At 42.2% G+C, this 27,781-nt stretch overlaps 2 protein-coding genes and 1 pseudogene across 2 annotated transcripts; 2 read left to right on the top strand and 1 right to left on the bottom strand.

Annotated features, from left to right (window-relative positions):
* The first annotated feature begins 8,693 nt into the window (after positions 1 to 8,693).
* Positions 8,694 to 13,772, top strand: LOC135554513 (aldehyde dehydrogenase family 3 member B1-like; annotated as a pseudogene).
* A 4,984-nt stretch (positions 13,773 to 18,756) lies between these two features.
* On the bottom strand, positions 18,757 to 23,394 carry LOC135554514 (ATP-dependent Clp protease proteolytic subunit, mitochondrial-like). The gene is made up of 7 exons (XM_064986854.1): positions 23,295 to 23,394; positions 22,654 to 22,755; positions 22,379 to 22,450; positions 21,382 to 21,478; positions 20,647 to 20,834; positions 20,285 to 20,390; positions 18,757 to 19,720 (listed from the first exon to the last, which is right to left on the bottom strand). The coding sequence occupies exons 1-7, from the start codon at positions 23,304 to 23,306 to the stop codon at positions 19,425 to 19,427; spliced, it is 873 nt and encodes a 290-aa protein (XP_064842926.1). The 5' UTR covers positions 23,307 to 23,394; the 3' UTR covers positions 18,757 to 19,424.
* A 698-nt stretch (positions 23,395 to 24,092) lies between these two features.
* LOC135554512 (guanine nucleotide-binding protein G(I)/G(S)/G(O) subunit gamma-5-like) lies at positions 24,093 to 27,529 on the top strand. Its single transcript, XM_064986853.1, has 3 exons — positions 24,093 to 24,286; positions 25,610 to 25,736; positions 25,997 to 27,529. Exons 1-2 carry the CDS (start codon positions 24,194 to 24,196, stop codon positions 25,733 to 25,735), a joined length of 219 nt encoding a protein of 72 aa, XP_064842925.1. The 5' UTR covers positions 24,093 to 24,193; the 3' UTR covers position 25,736; positions 25,997 to 27,529.
* Positions 27,530 to 27,781: the final 252 nt, after the last annotated feature.

Here is a 27,781-nt window from a genome sequence, read left to right as displayed (position 1 = left end):
CATTACTACTGTCTCTGGAGATGGTGAATCTGCTCTTAAAAGAGGCTCCAGAGTTGATGGATCCACCACCCCAGATGATCCCAATCCACTCCAGTGTTTTCCCTGGCTGCTGTCGTATCCAACCTGTACCATAGGCTGTCAGGACATAGCCAGAGACTTGGCAAGATAGTTTCACTGACTCTCCAGGAGGTTTGAGTTGAGCAGGGGAGGAGGTCAAACTAATGCTGTGTATATCTGAAAGAGAGCAGGAGTGTAGAGAAAGAGAGATGAGAGGAATTCCTCAAAAACTGTCACAATGGCAACAAAACAACTGACTCCAACTGACTAACAAAATGGTAAAACAACTGACTAATACATTGTTTGGTGTCCTGTGTACAAAGAGACTAAAATCCCCCCCACTTACATGGCAGGACTGCCAGGAGGAGTAGGGATGTAAGAAACATGTTTCTCTGTTGGATCTCTGGCAGTGTCTGTCTGAGTACAGACAGGGTGGTTGCAGTGAGGAAGGTCAGAACAGGTCATTTATATATCAGAGGGAGGGGGTTTATTTGCATACTGTCTGTCCTGCAAAGACAGGTGTCACTGGATGCATAATATACTCATAATATATGCACATACAATACAATACATTAAACTACATACATACCTTATGTAAATAATTACTTCCAGTTGTGGCAGTGATGAAGTATGGAGTCATGGCACCATATTCTGGCCAGGGAAGATGAATGGCTGTGTCCTATAGCTTGTCATAATGTATAATTTCAGTAATTGTGGTATGTTATCCCATGTATTCTTACAGAACCTAGTGGTAAAGCTAGTCAATATTTTTTATCGCCATTTAGCATAAGTTGTCCCGTTATTTCAGGTGCATTTGGTATATTGACTATAACTCCTCTGATTTATTAACAAAGGAGATGGGCTTGACATTCTTAATGAGCGTTTTATGGATAAAACATTTATTTTTAATACAATTAGTGGAAAAGAGGAGCATTACATTGCTGCTCTTCAGCTTCCATATTCTATACAGTGTCTCCCAAGAGGATGGGTTTTTATACAGTTCTGGTGCTGGTTTGTATGACTGTGAGGGTAGACACAATAATACACAGTTGTGTCATCAGTCTGAAGGTTCTGCCCTTTTAAAATCTCAGCATTACAGCTAGAATCTACTGAGAGGCCCAACATGTTGTTCAGTGAATCCTTGTATTGTGTGTCTCCAGAATATGCATTTCCATTCCACTCCAATGCTTTTCCCTGCAGGTTGTCAGATCCAAGCTGTCCAATAGCTACCAACAGAAGAAGAGACCTTACAGGAGACGGTTAGTGGTTGACCTGGCTGGACAGTCATAGAGGCTGGCTGAGTGAGTAATGAACAACATTAAATACACAAAATATACACTATATACATTCTAGTAGCTAGTTACGTTGAAGCCAGTTTCATACTACAGGCAGATTTCTTTATTATGTTTATTTTATTCATAACATGACGTGAAGTGACACGGACAAACTATGTACCCGTGCCTTAACCAGGGCAAAGAGTTTTTCCTGCTCAGGTCAAGGAGGTTGGTAAAACTGTAGGGAATCTTGGAGGATGATTGTCTAAATATTTATAGAAATACTTCACCAATGGAGCTAATATTCTGACCATGATGTTATAGCATCAAAGGGGGGACCAACTCCACATTAATGCCCATGATTTTGGAATGAGATGTTTGACGAGCAGATGTACACATACTTTGGGTTATGTACCATGTGTTGACGTACAAGTAGTTTTGTAGTTTTGACCCTTAAGGAAATATTATACTTCATTAGATACTCTGTTACTCTGTTGTACTGACGCTCTACTGCCCTCTGTTGACTCTGCTGCCAGTTAGATTATCTAATGTTTTTTTGCACAGATCCTCCTCTAACTCACACCACTGTGTCTCTTGTCCAGTAATACACAGCAGAGTCATCTGCTCTCAGACAAGACAGCTTCAGAGTCATCATGCTGTTGGAATTGTCTTTTGTCGTTTCCATACATCTTTCAAACCTTTTAGCATGGTAGCCTAGGCCTAATCCAGAGTAACCCATTCGTTCCAGGGATATTCCAGCTGGCTGTCTTATCCATTGTGTGTTGTGGCTGTCAAAGGTGAATCCCGATATCTTACAGGAGATACTTATAGTTTATCCAAGCTTTTTCAGGACTAAACTGGAGGGACTGGGATCCAGACTCTGACCATTTAAACCTAATGGAGAGAGAGAGAAAGAAATAGGAAGAATGTGTTACAGGGAAAGTAGCAGAACAATTAAGGATAGCAAGAGAAGAGAGTTTACAAAAAACTTTGTCAATGTTCAGTCATTCCATAAAAGACAGCTAATTAAGTACTGCAGAACTCACAGGTCAGACAGAGAGCAGCAGAAGGGAGAGTTTTCTCGTCATACTGAGGGTAGAGATATGAACTCAGCTGCTCCACGCAAGACAACAAGTCAGCAGCAGAACATAAGTATATATGAACTCTGAGGGATCTGGATTTACATCATGATGTCATGGGGGAGGGACTGATAACTCTGAGGTCAGGGGTCAAGCTATGACTCATTGGTAGGGCCATGAGTTTTCGTTGATAACATGACATGTTGAATGACATGGATAAACTCTGTCCCCATGCCATAATCAGGGCCTAGAGTATTTCCTGATCTGGTCAAGGTGTTTGGTAAAACTGCAGGGAATCTTGGAGGATGGTTTTCTGAGTATTTATAGAAATAATTACCCATTGTGGTTAATTTACTATAAATGTCAGATTAGGGATCAATCTATCAAGGACAGTCACCTTGTTTAACAGGAATAAACACAAATAGAGTATGTAGGTCTGTATGTGATTCCTCTTTATGTTCTATCTCTCTCCTCAGGGAAATATGTACCTTGTGTTGATGTACAAGTAGTTCTGTTGTTTTGGCTCTTAGGGGAATATTATGCTTCAGTAGATGTTACTCTGTTGTTCTGATGCTCTACTGCCCTCTGTTGTTCTGATGCTCTACTGCCCTCTGTTGTTCTGATGCTCTACTGCCCTCTGTTGACTCTGCTGTACTGATGCTCTACTGCTCTCTGTTGACTCTGCTGTACTGATGCTCTACTGCCCTCTGTTGACTCTGTTGTTCTGATGCTCTACTGCCCTCTGTTGACTCTGTTGTTCTGATGCTCTACTGCCCTCTGTTGACTCTGCTCTACTGCCCTCTGTTGACTCTGTTGTACTGATGCTCTACTGCCCTCTGTTGACTCTGTTGTACTGATGCTCAACTGCCCTCTGTTGACTCTGCTGCGAGTTAGATTGTCTCTTTTGTACAGATACTCCACATACTCACGCCACTGTCTCTTTTACAAAGTAATACACAGCAGTCCTCTGCTCTCAGACCAGAATGCTTCAGAGTCATAATGCTGTTGGAATTATCGTTAGGCGTTTCCAGGCCTAGGTAACATTGCTAAAAGTTCATGGTTACCTAGACCTAATCCAGAGTAACCTATCCATTCCGATGCTTTCCCTGCAGGTTGTCTTATCCAACATGTGTTGTAGCTACTAGAGGTTACCCCAGGTCCCGTACAGGAGAGACTGAGTTTCTCCAGGCTTTTTCTGGACTGAACTGGAGGGAATGGACTCCCGACTCCGGCCATTGAAAGTGCTAGAGAAAAAAGAAGGAAAACAGAAAATTGAAGGAAGGCAAGTTAATAGTGTTTAAAAAATCCATTGTCCATGTTCACGAATTTCACTAAGAGCAGCTGATTAAGTACAGCAGAACTGACAGGTCAGAGAGAGAGAGAGCAGCAGCAGGTAGAGTTTTCTTGTCATACTGAGGGTGGAGATATGAACTCAGCTGCTCCACACAAGACAACAAGACATCAGCAGAACATAAGTATATATGAACTCTGAGAGATCTGGATTTACATCATGATGTCATGGTGGAGGGGCTGATTAATGAGGTCAGAGGTCAATTTAGGGCTCATAGGTAGGGCCAGGAGTTGTCCTTTATCACATGACCTCACCAGGAACAGAGTTTTTCCTCATCAGGTCACTTAGTCAGAAGAACCTCCAGGGCCTACTCACCACACACATAGCTGACTGACGGACTGGAGGAACATGATGATTTTCTAAATATTGATAACCTTCATGATTTCATTTAATTGTGGGTTCATTTAAATGGTATATACTGTAGAGACATCCATTTGCCAAGGAAAGAATGTATTGAAAAGTGTTTCCATTGAAGTCATGGGTGACAAAAACAGTATAGTAGTTTTCAAAGGACATGTTTCCAATGAGGCAGTTAAGAAAAATCCATAATATACAAAAAGAGGCCCTTTTACATGTATACTTTCTGTCATGAATGAACACAGTTTAATGAGATTCAACACCTCACATAGCCTGTCCTTGGTTTTGTTTCTGCATACATGTGTATAGATGATGTAATTAAGCAGTAAGGTACAAGAGGCCGTGTTATGTGCTGAATACAGTCACAGGTCACTGGCGTTGTTCAGCACGAAGTGATAGCCCAGGCCTTGCTGACGCCTGTCGAATATTACAGAACCTGGATAGGTATTTTACCTATCAGCTAACCACATTGTATGTTATAGAAATCTATATAGAATTAGGAACTCGTCATTTAATAGGATCTCTATGGAAATCTGTCAGTCGATGACACAGTCGATGACGTGGCACACAACCACTGGTTGATGTATGCAACGTCTGAGCAGGGGAACATGAAAATTCTCTCTACAGGGGAATTTACATTTCAAAAGTGAAAGAAATCTTCAGAGGTCTGATAGGCAGACAGGAAGGCTTCTATTAACCCCTGCTATAACAAACTAAATGCTGGGCTAGAAGCAAGGGGAAATAAAGTGTGAGGTGAGATAAATATAAGAGATGATTTAGACAGCAACATGAACATGATATTGTTACGGAGGTGCAGTGATCATTTTCAGATGGAACATTTTCAGATGGGCATTGGTATGTCTGTGACGGCCAACACAGCACCGCTTGGAACGCTGCTCGTCCAATGAGCATTCAGGATCCAAACAACCCGTTTTATAATGTATTATAGCTGATACCAAATTACATACTGTACTATGTTTGTATATGATTACCTACAATCTCTCAAAACTCTGAGTGGTCCACATTGTGGTTCTTAAATCTGCATTTTGTAATGTCAAACAATGCATCAGTATATATTGTGGAGTGAAACTTCCATAAATTTTTCTAACTTTCTACTCTTGCCTATAGGACAATGCTCATGTTAATAGTAGTTCAGTTGATGGTTTACTGGTTGCTTTAGTTTTCAGGAAACTGATGCTCAACTGCCCTCTTTTGACTGTGCTGTACTGATGCTCTTCTGCCCTCTGTTGACTGTCCTGTACTGATGCTCTTCTGCCCTCTGACTGTGCTATACTGATGCTCTTCTGCCCTCTGTTGACTGTGCTGTACTGATGCTCTACTGCCCTCTGTTGACTGTGCTGTACTGATGCTCTTCTGCCCTCTGACTGTGCTGTACTGATGCTCTTCTGCCCTCTGACTCTGCTGTACTGATGCTCTTCTGCCCTCTGACTGTGCTGTACTGATGCTCTTCTGCCCTCTGACTGCTGTACTGATGCTCTTCTGCCCTCTGTTGACTGTGCTGTACTGATGCTCTGCTGCACTCTGTTGACTGTGCTGTACTGATGCTCGTCTGCCCTCTGTTGACTATGCTGCCAGTTAGATTCTCTGAGGGGTTTTTGTACAGATCCTCCACTCACACCACTGTGCCTCTATTGCACAGTAATACACAGCAGAGTCCTCTGCTCTCAGGCCAGACAGCTTCAGATACACCATGCTGTTAGAATAGTCTCTGGTGACTTCTATCCGTCCTTCAACTCTTTTTGCATATACAGTTCCACCAGCATCACTCCATATAATATCCATTCAAGAGCTCTTCCTTCAGGTTGACGTATCCAGGCCATGTTGTAGCTACTAAAGGTAAAACCAGATCCCTTACAGGAGAGGCTGAGAGGTTCTCCATGCTTTTTCAGGACTGGACTGGAGGGAATGGCCTCCAGACTCTGACCATATATCCCTAATAGAGAAAAGAGAAGGAAGACAATAGATCACTAATATGTTAACTCAATGGATGTTATAAGCCACAACTGTTTTTTCACGTCTCTCATTTTAAACGTTTCTTGATGTATTAAGAAGAGTAATTCAACAATTGATATTAAATCAGATTACATTTTGATATTTCTCACAACAATAAGAAATTGTGGTATGTTGTCTTATACGTTCTAGGCATAGTTATGAACCTGGACTACTGCCCTTTGGCACAACCTCTATCTTTCATAACTGTCATCCTTTCTCTCTATCTGTTCAATAAAGTCAGAAAAAACCTTACAAAATGTATTTTTTTAAATAACACACAAAACAAGTTAATTTAAAAAATGTAACCATTCACATCCTGAAGTACTGTACCCTGAAATGTGTTCCCGTTGTTTCAATGTCCAATGATCAGCAACTGTCACCAAACCAATACATGGCTAAACGTCACTCAATGACTTTTTCAAATTATAATTTGACGTTTTCTTCCACATCTGCAATAGATCATTGTTGTGTGTTGTTTTTAAACGTGTTACTGCACTTTCACAATGATATATTGGTACTTTTTAGGGTTAATGAAGATAATATATCAGGGAAATGCCTTTACCAGAGTGCAGGTGCATCCTGGGGCAGAAGTCATGCTTGGGTAGCTTTGAACTACTGTGCCCATTTTGATGCTCATTTTGATAGATTCGCCTGATAAAAACACATTCTTAAACTCTCTCCCCTATAAACAAGTTCAGTAAGCAAGATACACAAAAGTATTTAGGGGGAGGTGCCCGGAACAGCTATAAGAAACCACAAAGAGCAATTTGTTGTTGCAGTTAATACTCATTGTTTTATGCAATTCTTGAAAAGTTTGTTATATATATATATACACAAACAATGATAATGTGTGATGAGTGGCAGTGAATGACTGACAATATTAAATAATTGAAGTACTACTGCTGTGAACAAGGTCTATAATATAAATTAAATTGTGATTAAATGGTCTCATTATTTGATCGTTCTCACCATTTATTCAAACCAAATGCAAATTGTGTTCACATGGTTGAAACATTGTATGGTTACCAGCCACCAGCTGGCTTATGCAAAAAGGCAGTTTCTCCTCAGCTGAAACAAAGTAGTGAGAATTAGATCATGAAAGTGTATAGGAACAGTCCCTGCAGTCCCTGGACTACATAAACTGTCTATCTGAATCATCAGAGATGCTAAACTGGGACCCTGAAACACCCAGGTGACAGACTGGAGTTCACCAAGCGTGGTGCCACACAGCTGTGAGGGTCACAAAGGGGAAGAGATGGGTGCGGTGTGAGAGAAACAGACACCCGAGAAAAGGAGAGCAGGACCAGTGTGTGTGTATGTGTGTTTACTTCAAGATATCTACTACTGAATAAAAATATAAACTCAACATATCAAGTGTTGGTCCCGTGTTTCATGAGCTGAAATAAAAGATCCCAAAAATGTTTGATACACACAACAAGCTTATTTCTCAAACATGATTGTTGCCATCCCTGTTAGTGAGCATTTCTCCTTGCCAAGATAATCCATCCACCTGACAGGTATGGCATATCAAGAAGCTGATTGAACAGCATCATCGTTACACAGGTGGACCTTGTGCTGGGGACAATAAAAGACCACTCTAAAATGTACAGTTTTGTCACACAACACAATGTCACAGATCTCAAGTTGAGGGAGTGTGCAGTTGGCATGCAGAGCAGGAATGTCCAACATAACTGTTGCCAGAGAATTGGACGTTAATTTCTCTACCGTACGACGCCTCCAACGTCATTTTTGAGAACTTATCAGAACATCCAACCAGCCTGACAACCGCAGACTTTGTGTAACCACGCCAGCCCATGAGCTCCACATCCGGCTTCTTCACCTGCGGGATCATCTGAGGAGGGGTAGAGGGGGTGCTGACAGTATAACTGTCTGTAATAAAGCCCTTTTGTGGGGAAAAACTCATTCTTGATTGGCTGGGCCTGGCTCCCCAGTGGGTGGGTTTATGCCCTCCCAGGCCCATCCATGGCTGCACCCCTACCCAGTCGTGTGAAATCCATAGATTAGGGTCTAATGAATTCATTTAGATAAAATTATTTCCTTCTATGAACTGTAACTCAGTAAAATGTTTGAAATTGATGCATGTTACATTTATATATTTTCTTGAGTATACATCTCCTATTCATACAATTAAATAATGCTGCTTGCAAGATAATGGTCTATACATAAATATACGCAATGCATTATATTCAGTAGGCTAGTCTATGGCAACTAAAACAGTCTGCCCACTTGAACCTGAATTTGATTCCAGGGATTTGATTTGATAACAGGGATATTCAAATATTACCCAATGAGGTTTGGATTAGCCGACTGCGTTTTTTGTTGTACCTGATAATTAATTTATCCCACCTGGTGTCCCAGATCTTAATCTTTCCCTGATTAGAGGGGATAGAATGAGAAACAAAGCAGCGGAACTGGTTTTAGGTCCAGGGTTTAATTTGAAGGGCCTTTAGTCTATGGATACCAATGTTTCTCTTCAGCCCCAGACAGGTTTACAGGCTTGTTTTTCAAGTTCTACCAAAAACCCATTCTGCTTTCCAGATTAACTAGCCGCGTTGGTAGAAAACCACTAGCACCAGGAAATGCGCCACTTTCTTCGGGTTCCCATAATAATTCAAAGCCACCGGCAAATTGGAATGTGATTTATCTGAATTCAGAGACCGGTCTAAAGAGTGGCTCGAAAGGGCAACATACGACCATTTAGGCTACCTTTGGGCAGAATCAGGTGCGTTTTAACTTTTTAATTTCCTCAAATTCCGACTAACATTTTGTTAGGCTTCAGTTTATTTTTATTCATCAGCATCTATTTACGGGAACATTCAGGTAGGACTTAGCAAATTCATCCATCCTGAAAAGAGTGCAGCTTGTACAGTATCATAACAAAGAGTGTTTCCGACGTAAACTGTTTTAATGTGTAACAATTTGGTAATCTAGTTTAAATCGTTAAAGTTGCATCATCCATGCCTGTCACTATTGACATCCCGCCCACGCGTTCACATAATTATTGAAGGTTTTGCCGCGTTCGTTCAAATTACCCGTAACACAGCTGTGAGCAACAAACCGTGAATAACTTGCATCAAGGTCTGATTTTCACCTTTTTATAGCCCATATAACGGGCCGCATATTTTGTCATCTTACCTTAGTAGCCTGCCTTTTTGCATTTTCTACACTTGACCTGAGCCAGGTGCTTCTAACGATGAAGCCGTGCCCTGGGTGTAGGCCTATTCATTACACCTATTTTGCAACGAAAACGAGAATTTCTATTGGACACTTTTCTAGGTCCCTCCCGTTCCGTTCTTAAATGGTAAAAGGTTTCTGTTAAAATATAATGAATACACCCCTGGATTCATCATGTGTTCTCAATGCGCAACAAATGTATATTGACTGAAAATATAAAACAGTGTTCAAGGCTACTTCATGTGGGTGTTTTTAAAAGACCACTGAAGTTTAGTCAGACAATGGCCAAGACCAGCAGCCATTGATGTCTTGAATTTACAACTCTATATTGCTATTGGCAAAGTGAATGTCCAATAGCCAGGCTCTTCTCTCATCACTGGTTATTTTGGTTGTGTGGTTTCTCAATCCTGTTTTACCAGATGACATTATCCGCTAACTCACTTTGTTTGTGTCTGTTGGGCGGACAGAGATGGCCAGCCAGAGTGAGGTGATTGACAGGTTGAGGGCTACCTTCCGGTCAGGCATGACCTTTCCAGAGCAGTTCCGTATGACCCAGCTCCAGAACCTTCTCTCCCTGGTTGAAGAAAATGAGCAGCTGATACAAGATGCTCTCCACAAGGACCTCCATAAGGTACTAACATACACTCAGACACGCGCAGACTGCTGTACACTCAGACACGCGCAGACTGCTGTACACTCAGACACGCGCAGACTGCTGTACACTCAGACACGCGCAGACTGCTGTACACTCAGACACGCGCAGACTGCTGTACACTCAGACACGCGCAGACTAGACTGCTGTACACTCAGACACGGCAGACTAGACTGCTGTACACTCAGACACGGCAGACTAGACTGCTGTACACTCAGACACGGCAGACTAGACTGCTGTACACTCATACACTGCATGTCCTTTTTTCTTCACCTTGGATCTTTCATTGTCCTGTTCCCTCTCTCCCTCGATCATTTCACCTTCTCCCCTCTCTCTCCGCCTTCAGCCCAAGTTTGAGTCGGTCCTGTCAGAGATTCAGATAACCCTGAATGACCTGTACTTCGCCATGGAAAACCTCAGGACGTGGATGCAGCCGGAATACAACATTGGCAAGAATCTGGTACAGATTCCATCAACATTCACTGTCAACTGTTTGACTCTACACCTTTTACTATGTCTCAACATGTAACCACACACAATTGGAATATTATTTTACTGACTTATGTAATAATTGTCCAACCATCTACTTTCCTCTCTCCATCTTGTTCTAGGCCACAAGGATGGATGACTGTTTCATACGCAGGGAACCCTTGGGGGTAGTTTTAATCATCGGGGCGTGGAACTACCCTCTCCATCTTATTCTCTTACCTTTGGTTGCTGCAATTGCTGCAGGTACACATCTATCATGCCTTTGTATACCTAGAGGCTTTGTTAATAGTAAGGCATTGGATTTCTAGCGTTTTAACAGTAGCTCAAAGCATTTTACATCCACCACCAATGTTGCCTTATCAGTAATGTATGTGTAAAGTGAATGCTGACTCTGTTAGCATTTCATTATTGATTAGGTTTGATTTTGTGACGATGACATATTTATTCCATGATGTCGTGAACCAGGAAACTGTGCCATTCTGAAGCCGTCAGAGATCTGTCAGGCCACCGAGCAACTCCTGGCAGAACTCATCCCCAAATACCTGTCTCAGGTAGTACACACACACACCTATATGTGCTTTAATTTTCCCCTGCTTCTGTTACCTGTTGTGGATCATCAATGGAATGAAGGCCAACAGTGCCATATTTGCTCTATACCTGCCCACTTATTGTTTGTTTTTATAATGTTTTGAGTTTTGCCATCTGACTATTGTAGGACTGCTATGCAGTACTATGTGGTGGAGCAGAGGACACCAAGTCATTGCTGAAGAATAAATTTGACCACATTTTCTACACAGGTAAAGCCTAACAGAGAGGACTCCTTAGACCAATAATATGTATTAGCTCAATCCCTCTTTTTAGTATGTTTTAAAATTTCGGCCTTATGCCCCTTTTATCTCACCTCTGCCATATCACCTCTATCGCACACTCTTGCATACCCTTTCCTTCTTCTCTTCCTTTCCCTTCACCCTTCCCCATCTCCTCCCCAGGTTCCCAGGTGGTGGCCCGCTCCATCCTGCTAGCGGCGGCGCCTCACCTGACCCCCGTCACCCTGGAGCTGGGTGGCAAGAGCCCCTGCTTCATCTACGGCCATATCGACATCCAGAAGGCCGCCAAGCGCCTGTGCTGGTCCAAGTTCTTCAACACTGGCCAGAGCTGTGTGGCACCCGACTACGTCCTCTGCACAGCCCAGACCCGGGACGCCCTACTGCCTGCTCTCCGGGAGACCCTGCGGACCTTCTACGGGCCGGACCCCGGAGCGAGCCTGGACATGGGGCGCATAGTCACCCCACGCCACTGGAGACGCCTGATGGACATGCTGGAGAAGTCCAAGGGAAGGTGGTGATCGGAGGGGAGAGCCGCGAGGAGGACAGGTATATTGGTGAGTTTTGGGGGTACAGGAAAGGACGATGAGATGCAGGCAGTGGTGTTGAGTTTGGTTTGTATACTGCTGCCACCTTGTGGGTGTGAATGCAAGTTGAAATATGTTGAAGTGGTAGCCTTGCTGTTAAAGTGGCTTTAATTTCAAATATGAGTAACTAATCAGGCAAATAGAAGCAAATTCTTGCTGATCAAGTGGTGTTTCTAGCTCCCACAGTGTTGGTGGACGTGCAGGAGTCTGATGCTCTAATGCAGGAGGAGATCTTTGGCCCCATCCTGCCCATCCTAACCATAGAGTCTCTGGAGGAGGGCATAGACTACATCAACCGCCAAGAGAAACCCCTGGCCCTCTACGTCTTCTCTGACGAGACCTCGGTAAGACCATGACCTACATTACAGCACATAGATGTTTCTTCTCACATCTATTTTCTTATGTTATAGTCATGGTGGTGTCCTCCACAGAGCTATAGTTTAAAGTTATGTAGTTCTATGGCTGCCTCTGCCTTCACTGTGGCTCCACTCTTATGGAATAAATACACATTCCTCCCCTCTCTCCGTCAGGTGGTGACCACAGTGTTGAACAACACCAGTAGTGGTGGTTTCTGTGGCAATGATGGTATAGTACATATGGCCTTGCCAGGCCTGCCCTTTGGGGGAGTAGGTAAGTGTGTATCTGACAACGTAAATAAAGTAGTCATTATCAGATGAAAAGCACTAGACATGGATCTGATCATGGTGCCCTGTCATCTTCCTCTACCCTCCAGGTGCCAGTGGGATGGGTAGCTACCACGGCCGCTGGGGCTTTGAGACATTCAGCCACAGGCGGGGCTGTATGAACCGGAGCTGGTTACTGGAGAGGGTCAACGTCCTGCGCTACCCGCCCTACAGCGACTACAACCTGGGCTGGTTGCGCTGGGCCACCACCTTCAAGAAGAACAGCTGGGGAGGCTGCTCAGTCATGTGAGAGTGGTACCCGGTGCGTGCCTGACTGTACTTCCAAAGCCGATGGGCTTTTCTTAAAGGTCCAATGCAGCCGTTTTTATTTCAATGTCAAATCATTTTTGGGGTAACAATTAAGTACCTTACTGTGATTGTTTTCAATTAAAATGGCCAACAAGTAACATCTTCTTAGCAAAGAGCAATTTGTCAAAGAATTTAGCTAGGACTGCCTGGGAGTTGTCTGGGTGGGGAGGGGAAAACTAGCTATTGGCAGAGGTTTGGATCTCTTATTTGTCTATTAACTAATTTACCGCCTGGAGTTGTCACCAGGCATTCCAAGAGTCCCTTCCCACCTAAATGGGCTGAAATTTCAGGCAGTCTTTATAAACTGCTCTTACACTAAAAGGGTATTATCATTTTTCACAGTATTATTCCAACATCATAGTTTGGAATGTATAAAAGTTTTTTGTGTGTTTTCTTTTTACTGCACTGGGCCTTTTAAAGTATCTGTCCAGTGTTCCAGATGTCTATTAAAGAATTTACCTAAAATGTAAAAAATATATAATTAAGGATGTTAAACAGCTTATCTCTGTGGCCTGATTGGAAATAGTGGTTGGGTTTACTCTGGTTAAAAAATAAAGAAAAGGCGCTGACATGCCAGCTCAGCCAATGAGATGCACAAACACTTGGCTATTCAAATTAGCTACCAACGCCATGTGGGGCAGTGCTGTATGCACTGCCTAGTAGGCTTGCTTTCTTTTTTGGGGGGCCTTGGCTGTGTATTCATTGCCTGCCCTGTCCGCTAAGAATCCGAGTCACATTCTGCACATGTTATTTTACGCACACTACGGAACTGCTGCTCACACTCCCCTTCCTTTACCTTTCTCTCTTTACTCACCCTCTTCTGAACTATGATACTATGATGCCTAGCTCTGCCTTATGTTTTTGAACAGCTGAAATAAAATAAAATAACTGCTGCAATTTGATCGAACATTCCCCAAAATATTTTTTTGAAGGCTAAACAACCTTCTCGGTTACACAAGCAGGACTCATTAAACTATCCGCGTTTTGTGTGATGTAGGCCCACCCATACTCAACTAGTGGACCGGATCGGTCGGGCTTCAATCCCTGGTATCATATAAACACACAGGACATGAAAGAATGCATAGAATTGCAGAACATTTGCTTTAAAACGGCAAATTATATTTGCCACATGCAAAATGTGTAGAATTGCAGGAAATTATAAAACAGCATCATTTTCAAGATGGGTGTGAACAGATTGAGGTCGCATGGGTTGTGAAGTGGGGGTTTGTTACTACATCGATAAATTACATGATCCATCCGGACCACCTCGGAAATGTGTGTGTGTGACTAGACCTTCTCAAATAGTACTTGAGTACCCCTGATTAGGCTGATGTTCATAGTTACTGTCATATTGTAGTAGTACTGTAGGAGAAGTACAGTATTAAAGTTCCTGGAAAAATAATGCAACTCCCCACTTAGAGTTTTGCATAGGAACTCTGTGTTTTCCCACACACAGGCCCTACTAACTGCTATTTCGCTTTTCAATGATCATGCAAGTACAGCATGAGTAGCGGTTCCACCTCTAGGCAGCCGAGCATGTGAATCCGCGAGTTCATTCTGTGGTGCACGTGCACTATTATCTCTTATATCCTTTGTCAACTACTGCCTACTATACTGAACAAAAATATACACATTTTATTTTTACAATTTTACTGATTTACAGTTCATATAAGGAAATCAGTCAATTGAAATAAATTCCTTAAACCTTAATCTATGGATTTCACATGACTTGAGGGCATATTCCCACCTACTTGGGAGCCAGGCCCAGCCCGTCAGAATGAGTTTTTCCCACAAAGGGCTTAATTATGACAAATACTCTGCGGTTAATCGGCTGTCCAGTCCTGGGCTGGTTGCACGTGCGGTTTTGAGGCCGGTTGGATATTCTGCCAAATTCTCTAAAATTACGTTGGAGGCGGCTTATGGTAAATAAATTAACATTACATTTTCTGGCAACCGCTCTGGTGGACATTCATGCAGTCAGCATGTCAATTGCACACTCACTCAACTTGACACATCTGTGGCAATGTGTTGTGATTACAACTGCACATTTAGTGGCCTTTTATTGTCCCCAGCACAAGGTGCACCTGTGTAATGATCATGTTGTTTAATCAGCTTCTTTATATGCCACACCTGTCAGATGGATTATCTTGGCAAAGGATAAATGTTCACTAACAGGGATATAAACAAATTTGTGCACAATTTGAGAGCAATAAGCTTTTTTGTGCGAATGGAAATATTTTGGAATCATTTATTTCATCTCATGAAGCATGGGACCAACACTATACATGTTGAGTTTTATATTTTTAATTATATTTGAATATAATTGTCATAGTTATGCTGCCATATCGTAGCAAGAGTTGCTGAAAAAAGACCTAGCCAATGTTTGCAATGAGAAAATAATTGCTATTTTGACTGCCTGTATATCGTACGTGTGTTTGATGTTCTGTTACTACAGACAAAGTTTGTAGGAACATGTCGATCATGTTTTCTGTGTACAACATGATAGCTGCATGTTAGCCTAACACCCCTCCTGAAAAAATAACATGAAATTGCACTTGAGGCATGGAATGCATAGTTTGAACATGCCCACCATATCTTTAGTGTACAACACAACGTTTCCCCCTCCATGTCAAGGAGGAAGCAGCGGCAGCAGAGCATGTTAGCTTACTGCTTCTAAACAGCCAGCAGGCCAATTTACAAACCCCAGATTTTTAAATGGAAGCGACTGAGATTGTTGTTGTATAGGCTTACTCCTTTTTGCAAACACAACCTGTGGATTGCTTGGCTTGTGTACTGCAGTGTGCCCTCTCCATTAACTGTTTGTCACAAGTCAGTTTCAGTGGGCCTGTTTGGTTTGAGTACTTGAAAAGAAGGCTGTACTTGTATAGGGCCATTGAGTCAGCAGAAAAGAGCTGTGAGAAAAGGGGAAAGAGGTGCTACCTGTGGTTCTGGTTTAACCAGGTTATTCAAGGGATGGACACCGGCTGCATCTCAAGTCTTGATTGGCTTCCTTCCCTTGTCTCCTCTCCTTTACCATGAAATGGAAAACTGAAGAAAGGTGAAAGTAATGTGGTAGATGCCAATGGCTTTCAAATCTTTGCAGCTGAAGGGAAGGAGAGCCGCTATTGCAATCCACCCAGGGTGTGGTGTCAGTTCTGTGTGTTCACTGCTACATCACAATGGTCTAAACCTGCTTCTTCCACTCGTCTTGCTTTGACCCATCAGATCAGATAAGAATAGATGAGTGGAAGCCACTATATTGAAATGTTTCCCCAGATTTTTAAATGCACTGGCTGCCAGGGTCTGGAAAGGTAAATGGTTTTTAGCACTGTTGCACAAGACCCCCATTGTTCACCATGGGGTTAGTATAGTTCACAGAACGGTCTTATGTAACAATTTTACTGGGTTTTGTTACTCTGTGTGACATATTAGGTGGTGGATGTTTTTTGATTTTAAAAGTTTTGTTCAGTAGACATTAATTAATAAAACCTTACTTTACATGAATATATTTGTTGACTTATACTTTAAGTGTTAATTGTAATGTTATTTCCCCATTCTCCCTCATCCCAGCATATTGCTTTTCTTTGCAAGTTATTGCATCATTAGTGCTTTACTCAATTACTTTTTGAATTTAAGGTGACTGTCAAACTTTTCAATATCATTGAGACAAAATCCCACTCTTTAAACATTTCCATCATGACTTGATTAAAACTCACTCTTACAGGAGGCTTTATGTCCAAAATCCCCCAAGTCACTGACAGTGAGGCACACTGGGCTTACACAAGTCGCATGTACAGTTGAAGTCGGAAGTTTACATACACTTAGGTTGGAGTCATTAAAAATTATTGTTAACTATAGTTTTGGCAAGTCGGTTAGGACGTCTACTTTGTGCATGACTCAAGTTATTTTTCCAAAAAGGTATTTACAGATTATTTCACTGACCCACTGTATCACAGAAGTTTACATACACTAAATTGACTTGTGCCTTTAAACAGCTTGGAAAATTCCAGAAAATTATGTCATGGCTTTAGAAGCTTGATAGGCTAATTGACATAATTTGAGTCAATTGGAGGTGTACCTGTGGATGTATTTCAAGGCCTACCTTCAAACTCAGTTGCTCTTTGTTTGACAGCTGTTGTGGAAATAATCAGAATTTGTTGGTAACATAGGTAAGATGTTTTATATTCATCATATGTTTGTAAGTTACTTCTCATCAGAATGGTATTTATGTATAATACTGTGGCGGGGTTGCAGTTATCTGTTCTATGTCAAGACTAAGTTGCATGGGCTGCAGAGAGTTCAAAGTGTCATGTGTAAACATATCTTTTGCTCCACTGTGTGTGTGCCAGTCACTCCCTACTTTTCCCATTGGGGAAAAGGAGGATGGCAGTGTCTGGAATCATTCTCATGCTCCCTTTTATCTTAACCTGTAGCCTCACTCTCCTCTCCGTGAGCTTGTCCAGGATTGGTTGTATTTAGAATCGGTTGTATCTAAATGACAATTTGATATATGCCTGTTGTTATGGAGGATTGGTTTATGGTTTTGGGGTTTGAGTAAGGAGACAAAGCTGAACGATTTATTATGTCTATGCTGTCTGACTATGTGTGTTCTTTGCTATTAAAGGATCGCAATTGCAATGCAGAAGGGGCTCTCAGAGAATTCACTGAGAGACACTGAATTACCCGAGAGTCACAGGGTTGTGATAGAGCTCATATAATTAAAGATGTACTTTGATAACTATCTCTGACTTGTGTGTGTGGTTTGCTCCCATGATTTGGTAAATAGAGGAAATTTCCACGACACAGCATGGGAAAATCAGCCGAGACCTCAAACAATTGTAGACCTCCACAAGTCTGGTTCATCCTTGGGAGCAATTTCCAAATGGCTGAAGGTACCATGTTCACCTGTACAAACAAGGGTACCCAAGTATAAACACCATGGCACCACGCAGCTGTTATACCGCTCAGGAAGGAGACGCGTTCTGCCTCCTAGAGATGAACGACCTTTGGTGTGAAAAGTGCAAATCTATCCCAGAACAACAGCAAAAGACCTTGTGAAGATGGAGGAAACCGGTACAAAAGTATCTATATCCACAGTAAAACAAGTCCTATATCGACATAACCTGAAAGGCCGCTCAGCAAGGAAGAAGCCACTGCTCCAAAACCTCCATAAAAAAAGCCAGACTACGGTTTGCAACTGCACTTGGAGAAATGTCCTCTGGCCTGATGAAACAAAAATAGAACCGTTTGGCCATAAAGACCATCGTTATGTTTGGAAGAAAAAGGGGGAAGCTTGCAAGCCGAAGAACACCACCCCAACCGTGAAGAACTGGGGTTGCAGCATGTTGTGTGGGTGCTTTGCTGCAGGAGGGACTGGTGCACTTCACAAAATTGATGGCATCATGAGGATATATTGAAGCAACATCAAGACATCAGGAAGTTAAAGCTTAGTCGCAAATGTGTCTTCCAAATGGACAATGACCCCAAGCATACTTCCAAAGTTGTGGCAAAATAGCTTAAGGACAACAAAGTCAAGGTATTGGAGTGGCCATCACAAAGCCCTGACATCAATCCTATAGAATATTTGTGGGCAGAACTGAAAAAGCATGTGCGAGCAAGGAGACCTACAAACCTGACTCAGTTACACCAGCTCTGTCAGGAGGAATGGGCAAAAATTCACCCAAGTTATTGTGGAAAGCTTGTGGAAGGCTACCAAAAACATTTGACCCAAGTTAAACAACTTAAAGGCAATGCTACCAAATACTAATTGAGTATGTACACTTCTTGGCTAAGGTGTATGTAAACTTCTGACTTCTGTATATTGAAAAAGAAAACGGCTCAGTTGATCTCATCACTGAGGCAATCAAAACACTACTTGTTACAGACTCAAATCACGCGTTGATACAATTATAATCTGTTTTTACATCAGTGCCTGTATTCGTAAACCATTAAGAGTAGGAGTGCTGATCTAGAATCCATTTTGCCTTGTCTGTCACAATGAATAAGATTGCATGGACAGGAGGAACTGATCCTAGATCAACACTCCTACTCTTAGATGCTTTATGAGTACAGGCCCAGGTTGGGTGTGTGACTCAAAGAAAATGTATTTTATTCCAGTTCGTGAAAATCAATCACAATTGTGTCATGGCTTGTACAAATGGGGGCTATATTGTTTCCTTCACTGTAGAGATCTGCAGTCTTTGTTTGTGGTAAATACAGTGTGCATATTATGGGGGACAGTACAAATCTGAGATTGGTCAAAAATGACCATTCTTAAATGTAAATATTCTAATACTGCTGCATTTTGCCTCCTCTCCCAGAGGTTTCTCCAGCACAAAGGTATAGAATGCAGGTCCTTTGTTCCAAACCGGCCCCTATCCACCCAGAGCACTTCTGTAAATTAAAGGATTGGACAGTTATAAGCAATATAGTAATAGCTCCACTTTGCCCTGTGGTAGGCTACGCTGTAACTTCTCGCATATTAGTATCCACTCCAATACATTTGGATTTACGGGACATCAGCATATGCTTGCACCTGTCCAATCCATTCCGATCTACAGAAGTGCCTTTAGGTGGTTAGAAGATAGAGGATGGCTTGTGATTGGTGTGGGACTGCTTCCTGGTAGTCTGAGGTCAGGGTTCGGGTTTGTATGAGGAGGGGGGTTGGTCCCGGGGGGGCTCTGCTCGGTGGAGGAGGCTGGCGAGGGGCAGATGGCGGTAGGGGGCTCCTTCTGGACCAGCTCTGGGTCATCCTGGCCTGCCTGGGGAGGATGCACCAACACTCGGTCGATGATCCCAAAGTCTTGTGCCTCAATGGGGCTCATGTAACGATCTCTCTCCATCACACAATCTGGGAGAAAGAAAACAGAAGGGAATAATTGTATGGCTACGAGTTTTGGTGAAAATGTGCAACACATTGGTGGTGGCTGAGGTGAGTTCACTCTTACAAAGCGTTTTGAGTGAGGAAGGACTCAATCATCAAATCACTTAACCTTGAAATAGTGCTTGAATTTAGTTATGAGTCACTAATTCATGTGACTCAGGGGCTATGGTACATTTTCCATCAGACAATATTAAGACATTTTGAAGTATTTTTTATTGGAATATTATTGTTGCATATTGGGATGTGCTTGGAAATACACTTAAGTACTGGCACGTATTAGAAAACACAAAACAAGTATAATTTCATGCATTTAAACCCAGGTCTGTGTGGCCCTACGGGTATTTGAAATAAGACTAAACGTTTCAATCAAACCGTTCAGTCCCCCTGGATGCCTTTTCCCCAGAGCTAAACAACCAAATCAAATTCTGCGCATATTGTGTTAGTCTCTGCCTCATCTTTATGAGCAGCTGAAATAAAAACCCTGCAGCGACTTAAAGCCAGACTACTGAACTGGATGCCTTAGCTACTTACCTATATGTGTCAACAGCTGGCCAGTGTGTTTAGCGTAGAGTTGATTGATCTGTTTCTTTAGCTTCATGATCTCCTCAGCCTGAATGGCAATGTCTGTAGCCTGACCCTAATAACACACAGGAGAGAGAAGACAGATGTTATGTAAAGGCAACTGACAACTGAGGTGTCAAAATACTGAACTCATATTTACATGCCCAATCACAGGTCTGGCTTTTGATGGCAACACAAGTTCAACCAACATCTGTACCAGGTTCTCTACCAGGTTCTCCCCCCCCTTATCCCCTTACCTGCCGGACTTCAACCTGTCCCCCCCCAGCTATTCCTGCTGCCTCCCTAGTCCCATTACCCCTTTCCAGCCTTACCCTGGCTCCTCCGGAGGGCTGGTGCACCATGATGCGGGCATTGGGCAGGGAGTGCCTCATGCCGGCCGTGCCCGAAGCCAGGAGAAGACTGCCCATGCTGGCCGCCTGGCCCACACACCACGTGGAGATAGGGTTGAGGATGTACTGCATGGTGTCGTAGATGGCTAGGCCTGCCGTCACAACACCGCCTGGGGGAAAAGAGGATAGGAGAGGAACATCATGGTGAACCAGGATTAATGGTTTGTTGGATTTAGTTCATTGATGTTCCTCTTCTCCCAGACTTTTCTATCTCTCCATAAAGCTGGAATCCATAGCGGTGAACCTGCCATGCCCATTTGCGATATTACAACAAAGAAGTTACTTCAAACAAACACTTTTTCCATCTGACATCATTGCACGCACAAAAGAACCAAGTATGTACGATTTCTTTTTTGACCACAATGCTGGATGCTCATTTCCTCAAAACAATGACAAATGCGCCTGGGGTTGTTGCGCCTATCATGGATCTCAGCTTTAACGTTAATTTGAAGTCAAGGTAAAAAGAGTTTGACTGCACCCTTTATCTCCCATTACTGTCATCTGATCCATATGTCACTTGTGTTCTCTCGGTCTCTTTCCCCTCTAAGAAACATGCTTTTTAAAGTAACCATCCCTATTACACCAACCATGCCCTGCACCACCATATGTTACTCTTTGTGGGAGGTCCCCCTCTATTCTCCTCCCCTATTCTCTTACCAGGACTGTTGATGTACATGTGGATGGGTTTGTTGTTGCTCTCTGACTGCAGGAAGAGTAGTTGAGCAATAACCAGACTGGCCACAGAGTCATCAATCTGAAAAAAGGCAGGGGGAGAGGAGAGATTAACAAATTAATCTTAACTGCAACAGCAGACTCAGAAATCCAAATGTTTTAATCGGTGTGGGCTTACTTCGATTATGACTTTGCGCCAATAAGCAGAGTAAGTTGTATACATTTGATTTATTTTCTTACCTTTTATTTAACTAGGCAAGTCTTAATAACAAATTCTAATTTACTATGACAGCCTAGGAACAGTGGGATAACTGCCTTGTTCAGGGGCAGAACAACAGATTTTTAACCTTGTCAGCTCGGGGATTCCATCTAGCAACCATTACTGCCATAATCTGTTTCATATCAAATTATTAGTGTGCATGTAAACATACCCAATGTCTCCTGGTGTAGGTTTTGATTCCCAAACTATTACACACACAGACTTACTGGCCCTATTACACAGACAGTGACAGTGACACAGACAGTGCAAGAATTACCGGCCCCATTACACAGACAGTGATACACAGTGAGACAGTGCCCCATTACACGACAGCAGTAGAATTACCGGCCCCATTACACAGACAGTGATACACAGTAGACTTGCCCCATTACACAGTGAGACAGTGACACACAGCACAGAATTACACAGTGAGACATTACACACAGTGATACCGGCCACAGTGAGACAGTGACACACAGCTAGAATTACCGGCCCCATTACACAGACAATGATACACAGTGAGACAGTGACACACAGCTAGAATTACCGGCCCCATTACACAGACAGTGATACACAGTGAGACTTACTGGCCCCATTACACAGACCATGATACACAGTGAGACTTACCGGCCCCATTACACAGACAATGATACACAGTGAGAGTGACACACAGCTAGAATTACCGGCCCCATTACACAGACAGTGATACACAGTGAGACTTACCGGCCCCATTACACAGATGATCCTCTCCCTCAGAAGACGGGAGTAGATGTCATACGCACGCTCTCCTCGACCCTAGGAAAGAAGAGAAAGACAAGGAAAAGGAATGAGGGGAAGAAAGAGGAAGATCTTTGAACATTGGAAAGCAGCTAGAATAGCAAGAACCAGGAACTGACAGGTGAAAACTACTAACTAAACCGTTCCAAACCAAGAGTGAATCAAGTTGCATAGAAATGTTGCAGTCCTACATAGAACTCTGTTGGGGTTCCAATTCTTACCGTCTGCTCCACAACGATAGGTACGAGAGGACTCCTCCATTGAGCACTGTGGTGAATGGTCCTGCGTGACTTTAAAGCGGTCACTCCACATTGTAACACCCTCTAAGAGAGGGGGATAGAGAGAAAGAGTTAACATTTGTCTGTAAGATCTCAACTTAAGTGTTGGGCAGGTTATTTCAATAATGATATGTTAAAGTTACATTCAGAGATAGCATGGTTATTTTTTTTCCAACTCTGGCCCCTTGAAGTGTGTTCAAGACAACGCTATCAAATGTATTGTGATCTTACATCAACTCTGAACATTACACACACTTTAGGAAATGCTAGTTTACTCATGATTTCACATTAACAGTTAGTAAAATGTTGACAGTGGTTTCCTTAAAAAAAAACAGTAATTCAATTTAGCTAGCTGGAGATGGGAATGAGTTAGGTTAGCTACACAATGTTGGTCAAGTTACACAAGTGTGGCAAGCCAGCTAGCTTTAATCGTCGCAGGTGCATGATGCATACTATTCATCTGATTCGAGAATGCACCGCTGAGACAACTAATAAACATTTGCACATTGTAATCTATATTATAGTTTACAACACAAACGATGCATTTCCAAAATATGTTTTCACTCTTTATCTCCAATACTTACTCGTATAAGCATTGTGAAGTCTTGTAATGTGCAACCCCCTTTGTTTGACCCCAATTTAACCGGAAACAATTCTAATTTGAGCGTCGAACTGTTCCTGAAGTGACTGAGCAATATTCCTCTGTCATGTGACGAGTTTGTGTTTACAGCCTCGAATACGACGGCGCTAGATGGCAATGGTGCACAAGAAAAATCCACTAACATAATACTACAGTATTGCTTATCGTTGCCTTGATAGTTTTCAGATACCGACTATTTTTAAAATACAAAAGCCTACTTGTTATATAAATAATTATACTATTGAATAATAATGTGACGATTAAAGCTTAAAATTAAATGTCATTAAAATATAGAAATGTGTGTTGAAGAGCCAAAACTCGTGACATTGTAGATGGGGGTCTCTATAAATAAACATTTTAAAAAAGGAGCACATGACGAGACTGTATTTCGCTAATGATATCCTCGTGGTTCTGGGGTTGTTTAGAAAAATGTATTTTTATACAAAAGAGCGCCAAGACCATTCGAATAAAATACGTTTCCTTTGATTTACTTCACCAACGCCTACTGTAGGCCTAGAAACCCGTGTATTATTGGCGACACAATATAAAACCCAAAGGAACATTTAATTTTCAGAAAATAGCCCATTAATTTGTTTAACTGACTGATCTATTATTATTATGTTGTTGTTGTTGTTGTTTACATGTACACATAAGTGCCTCTACTGATAACCATCTTTAATTAGGGGCCATTCTGATAGCAGTGTGGAGAACATTGCGCAAAAAAAGCGGTGCGTTTTTTCAGAGAGGGGGAGCACTTGAGTCGCAGCGGTCTCATCAGAAAATCTCGTTCTTTCAAGTGATAGCCGGACACTTTCACTTGGCGGTTGGACAGACCTCGCAGACATGTCGAATAACAGCGCAAACAGCAGTAACTTGGTTATCGCTCAGAAGGTGGTAAAACAACTTCGCCTAGAGGCGAGTGTTCGCAGGATCAAGGTAAAGACATTACATTCAGAAAGACTGATCAAAAACTGTTCTGCATTTGGTGTGACTGGCTGACTTGTCAACATGGCCCTTTGGTAACTATTGAAAAGCTATATATTATGTAAAGTTTGACTATTTTATGGGAAGCATCGCGTTATTTGTTACAAAATGCTGTTCCACTGGAACTATGCCATCTGTTTGCAGAATTGTAACAAACTGCAGGCTGTCCCGTAGACTAACGGAGTAGCCCGTAAATTGACGTGCTCAATCGAGCGCCGCCTTTCACCTGTCATGTTACCGAAAGAAAAACGTACGATTATAATGCGGTTCTAGTATTGCTGTATGCATAGGTGTTATGGCAAGTCTAGGCTACTCCTCAGCTCTTCACTTAGTTTAACGCCGTTTTGAATGGATGTGTTTGTATTTATGATGTATTTAGAAGTTAACGATGTGCTGTTAATTGTGCTCTAAGTTAATCGTGTGAAATATGAAGATTTCCTGCAGTAGGCTGTGTTGTCCGGAGAAAGCAAACAGCTCGTAGGTTAGTTTCCGCGAATGATGCAGCACAGTGGTGGCCTTTGTTGATTGTGGCTGTGACAGTAGTGCGATTGTTGGCCAAATTACTCCTTTTAGAGGAGAAAGACAGATTAATCCGCAGACCTTAAACCACCCTGTAGCACTCAAGCATACTGTGCTTTGAAGGGCATATGAGAATGCAGAAAAAATATAGGATTTTATCTATAGCCTATGACATGCGTTTATACCATATTATCAACTAACTAGATAAATAATAAACTCAATGCATAGCCCATTTGTGACTTGGTCCTAAAGTGCCATCTTGTGTAAATGGGGACAATGTTATTACAATGTTATGACAACTGTTATAGACTTCACCCATGAAACAACCGTCTAGTAAAGTACCAGATCATTATGCTATTGCTGAGTCAAGTCCTAGGTAGGGACTTTAGGAAAATAGCTGATCATTGCTCAGTTTCTCTCACAGTGTGAGCTTGGAGCATATTACTTTAGGTTCATTAAACTGAGTATCAGTAGGAGTATTGTGGCAGAGTGAAAGTGTTGGCCCCTCTATTTATTGATGTGTGGACCAGGTCTCTCTTGAAAAGCTGAGTTAAAACAAGTAGAAGCTAAGTAGAGCAGGATTGAGCTCAATTTACTTGGAACTTCTTTAAAGAAAACGCTGTCACTGTCAATGATGACTCATTCTCATTAATGTCTTTGACATTGATATGTCATCTTTACTGCAGTCTTATGTAGCCTTTATGACACAGAATTAAAGTATAATGGAACTGACAGTGTCTCTGTTTCCACTCTCAGGTGTCCCAGGCAGCAGCGGACCTGAAGACCTTCTGCCTGCAGAACGCCCATAAAGACCCTCTCCTCATGGGGGTGCCCTCCAGCGACAACCCCTTCAGACCCCCCAAGTCCTGCGCCCTCTTCTGAGGTGAGATGACAGTCTGATATGGTAGAGTAGGCTTCAACTAACTCTCTCTCTCTCTCTCTCTCTCTCTCTCTGTCTCTTTCTGTCCTGCTTTCTTTCTCTACCTTCCCTCTACCTGTTCCTCACTCTCCTTTTCTCTCTCTGTTTGCTAACCTTTGACCCTTCTGGCTTTGATTGTTACAAAGAGAATGTAACCAATAGCAGCCATATCTCATCTAACTCCTGTGCCAGTGATCTGATCGGACTATGCTTTGTCACTGCAGGCGATGGTGATGATGGAGGCTTGTAAAACACGTCTGAACATTCCCCAAGGATGCCTTTCAATTCCAAGCCCCTGGCGTCTCCTACACCCTTCCCCACTACGTCCAGTCACTGAAGACCTCAAGACCAGAACACAATCACAGGCATTAACCCTATGCTGAGTGAGTTTTGACATGTGTTCTGTTCTGTTCTACAGCTCAATAAGGATAAAATTTGCAGTATTTTCACAATGCAAAGTTCCACACAAACTCGCCTTAACACTGTCACTGTGATTTTTGTCAGATGAAATTGTGAAGCATTTCAATAAGTGTAATATATGATTCTCTGCTAAAAGTGTGGTGACTCCATGAGCCTCAAGAGAATTTAGTCTTTTGACAGAAATTTTGCGCGCATTCTCATGTGTTAAACACTCGACTACACTGTTAAGATCCTCAGTTGACAGTTAAACCACTGTGATGCAAAATTTAATTCAAAAGAAAATGGTGTTACTATGTCTTGAAAAGAGTGACTCAGATGTTAGAGGTTTCTTATGGGTGTTGGCATATAGAGATCTCAAACTCAGGTCATGCAAAAGATCTGTTTCAATGCTGGTTTTGTGGTGTTGCTCAGTCAACATCAGAATAATGATATGAAGGATCATAACAAGAATATTAGGATTAGTGTACTGACACTATAAGTATAATTGCTGTGTATCATCATTATAAATAAGCCTGATCTCAGGACACTCAGTGGAAAGAGACTGCAACTCCATTGGTGCATCTAAGTTCAAGTAAGGACACATTCTAAATGGTTTAAAGTCATTTTTGGGTTCCCCACCCCTTTTACCTTTTACTCTTTGCGTACTGCTTCAAACTAATGTGCCTTAGTATGTGCCAAACCTCTGGTAATTTAAATGCCCCGGTTTTAACACGAGACCTGTTGATTCCTAAATCTGCATTTACTTTCCCACTTGATTAATCAGAAACACTTAAAGAGGACCTGAAGAAGTTGAAAAACAACACCAGAGAATGAGTCATGTTTAGGAACCATACTGTGTTCTTATTACAACATGAAGTGTTGCTAAAAACTGGAGAACAGTCCTTCAACATGTTCCAATACCCAGAAACATGTCTTCAATAATGTCCTCAGACTTGACCACTGATAGGTGAAAGGACGAGGCCTACATAGATTTTCACAGTACTATTAGTCTTGCCTACCAAGTCCTTTCAAATCAGTGGCCATGCAGGAAAGGAGATGGAGGAACGCAAGCTCTTTTCACTATGGTGACAGAGACTGAGCTCTGAATTCCTCTGACGTTATAATAAAGTGAACAGAGAACCTTTGAGGACTACAGTGTCTATAATGCATGGGGAAAGCAGAGCACCTCTTTTTACAAATATTAGTCACTGAAATGCTCTGGTGGATGGATTCATACATGTGGAAAACACTGTCATCCTGTTGTGCCTTAACGTTTCTTTTGTGTGTATTTGTCTTAGAATGGTACCGTGACATGTATTGACTGAAAATTTTAATAAAATGTATAATTTCACCTTCAACATCTCCTTGAGTCTCATGTTTTATCAAGGAGTTTGTTAAGAGTGGCCCCCTTAAGCTGACTGGCTAGAACACACAAGAGTATCAGGGGTAGGCAACTCCTGTAGGGACCTGAGTGTCTGCTGCTTTTCTCTTTCGCCTGGCACTTAATTAATCCACTGATGCCATACCTGGTTTATAAATCACATGCTGATTTGGAGAGAACAAAAGACAACAGACATGCACTCAGGCCCCCGTGGACCAGACTTGCTCAT

The sequence above is a fragment of the Oncorhynchus masou genome, chromosome 14, assembly GCF_036934945.1.
Source record: "Oncorhynchus masou masou isolate Uvic2021 chromosome 14, UVic_Omas_1.1, whole genome shotgun sequence".
Taxonomy (NCBI): Eukaryota; Metazoa; Chordata; class Actinopteri; order Salmoniformes; family Salmonidae; genus Oncorhynchus; species Oncorhynchus masou.
The sequence above is the reverse complement of the archived record's forward strand: the minus strand, read 5'-3'. Positions and strand labels throughout refer to the sequence as shown.

Bases quoted from the DNA above. Each gene is read 5' to 3' on its own strand.
- LOC135554514 (XM_064986854.1), bottom strand. The intron at 22,451-22,653 runs GTAAGAATTGGA...CTTCTTTCCTAG, and splicing joins CTATCGTTGTGGAGCAGACG to GGTCGAGGAGAGCGTGCGTA. The intron at 20,835-21,381 runs GTAAGAGAATAG...CTTTTCCCCCAG, and splicing joins CATGTACATCAACAGTCCTG to GCGGTGTTGTGACGGCAGGC.
- LOC135554512 (XM_064986853.1), top strand. From the start codon at position 24,194: ATGTCGAATAACAGCGCAAACAGCAGTAACTTGGTTATCGCTCAGAAG. The intron at 24,287-25,609 runs GTAAAGACATTA...TTCCACTCTCAG, and splicing joins CGAGTGTTCGCAGGATCAAG to GTGTCCCAGGCAGCAGCGGA.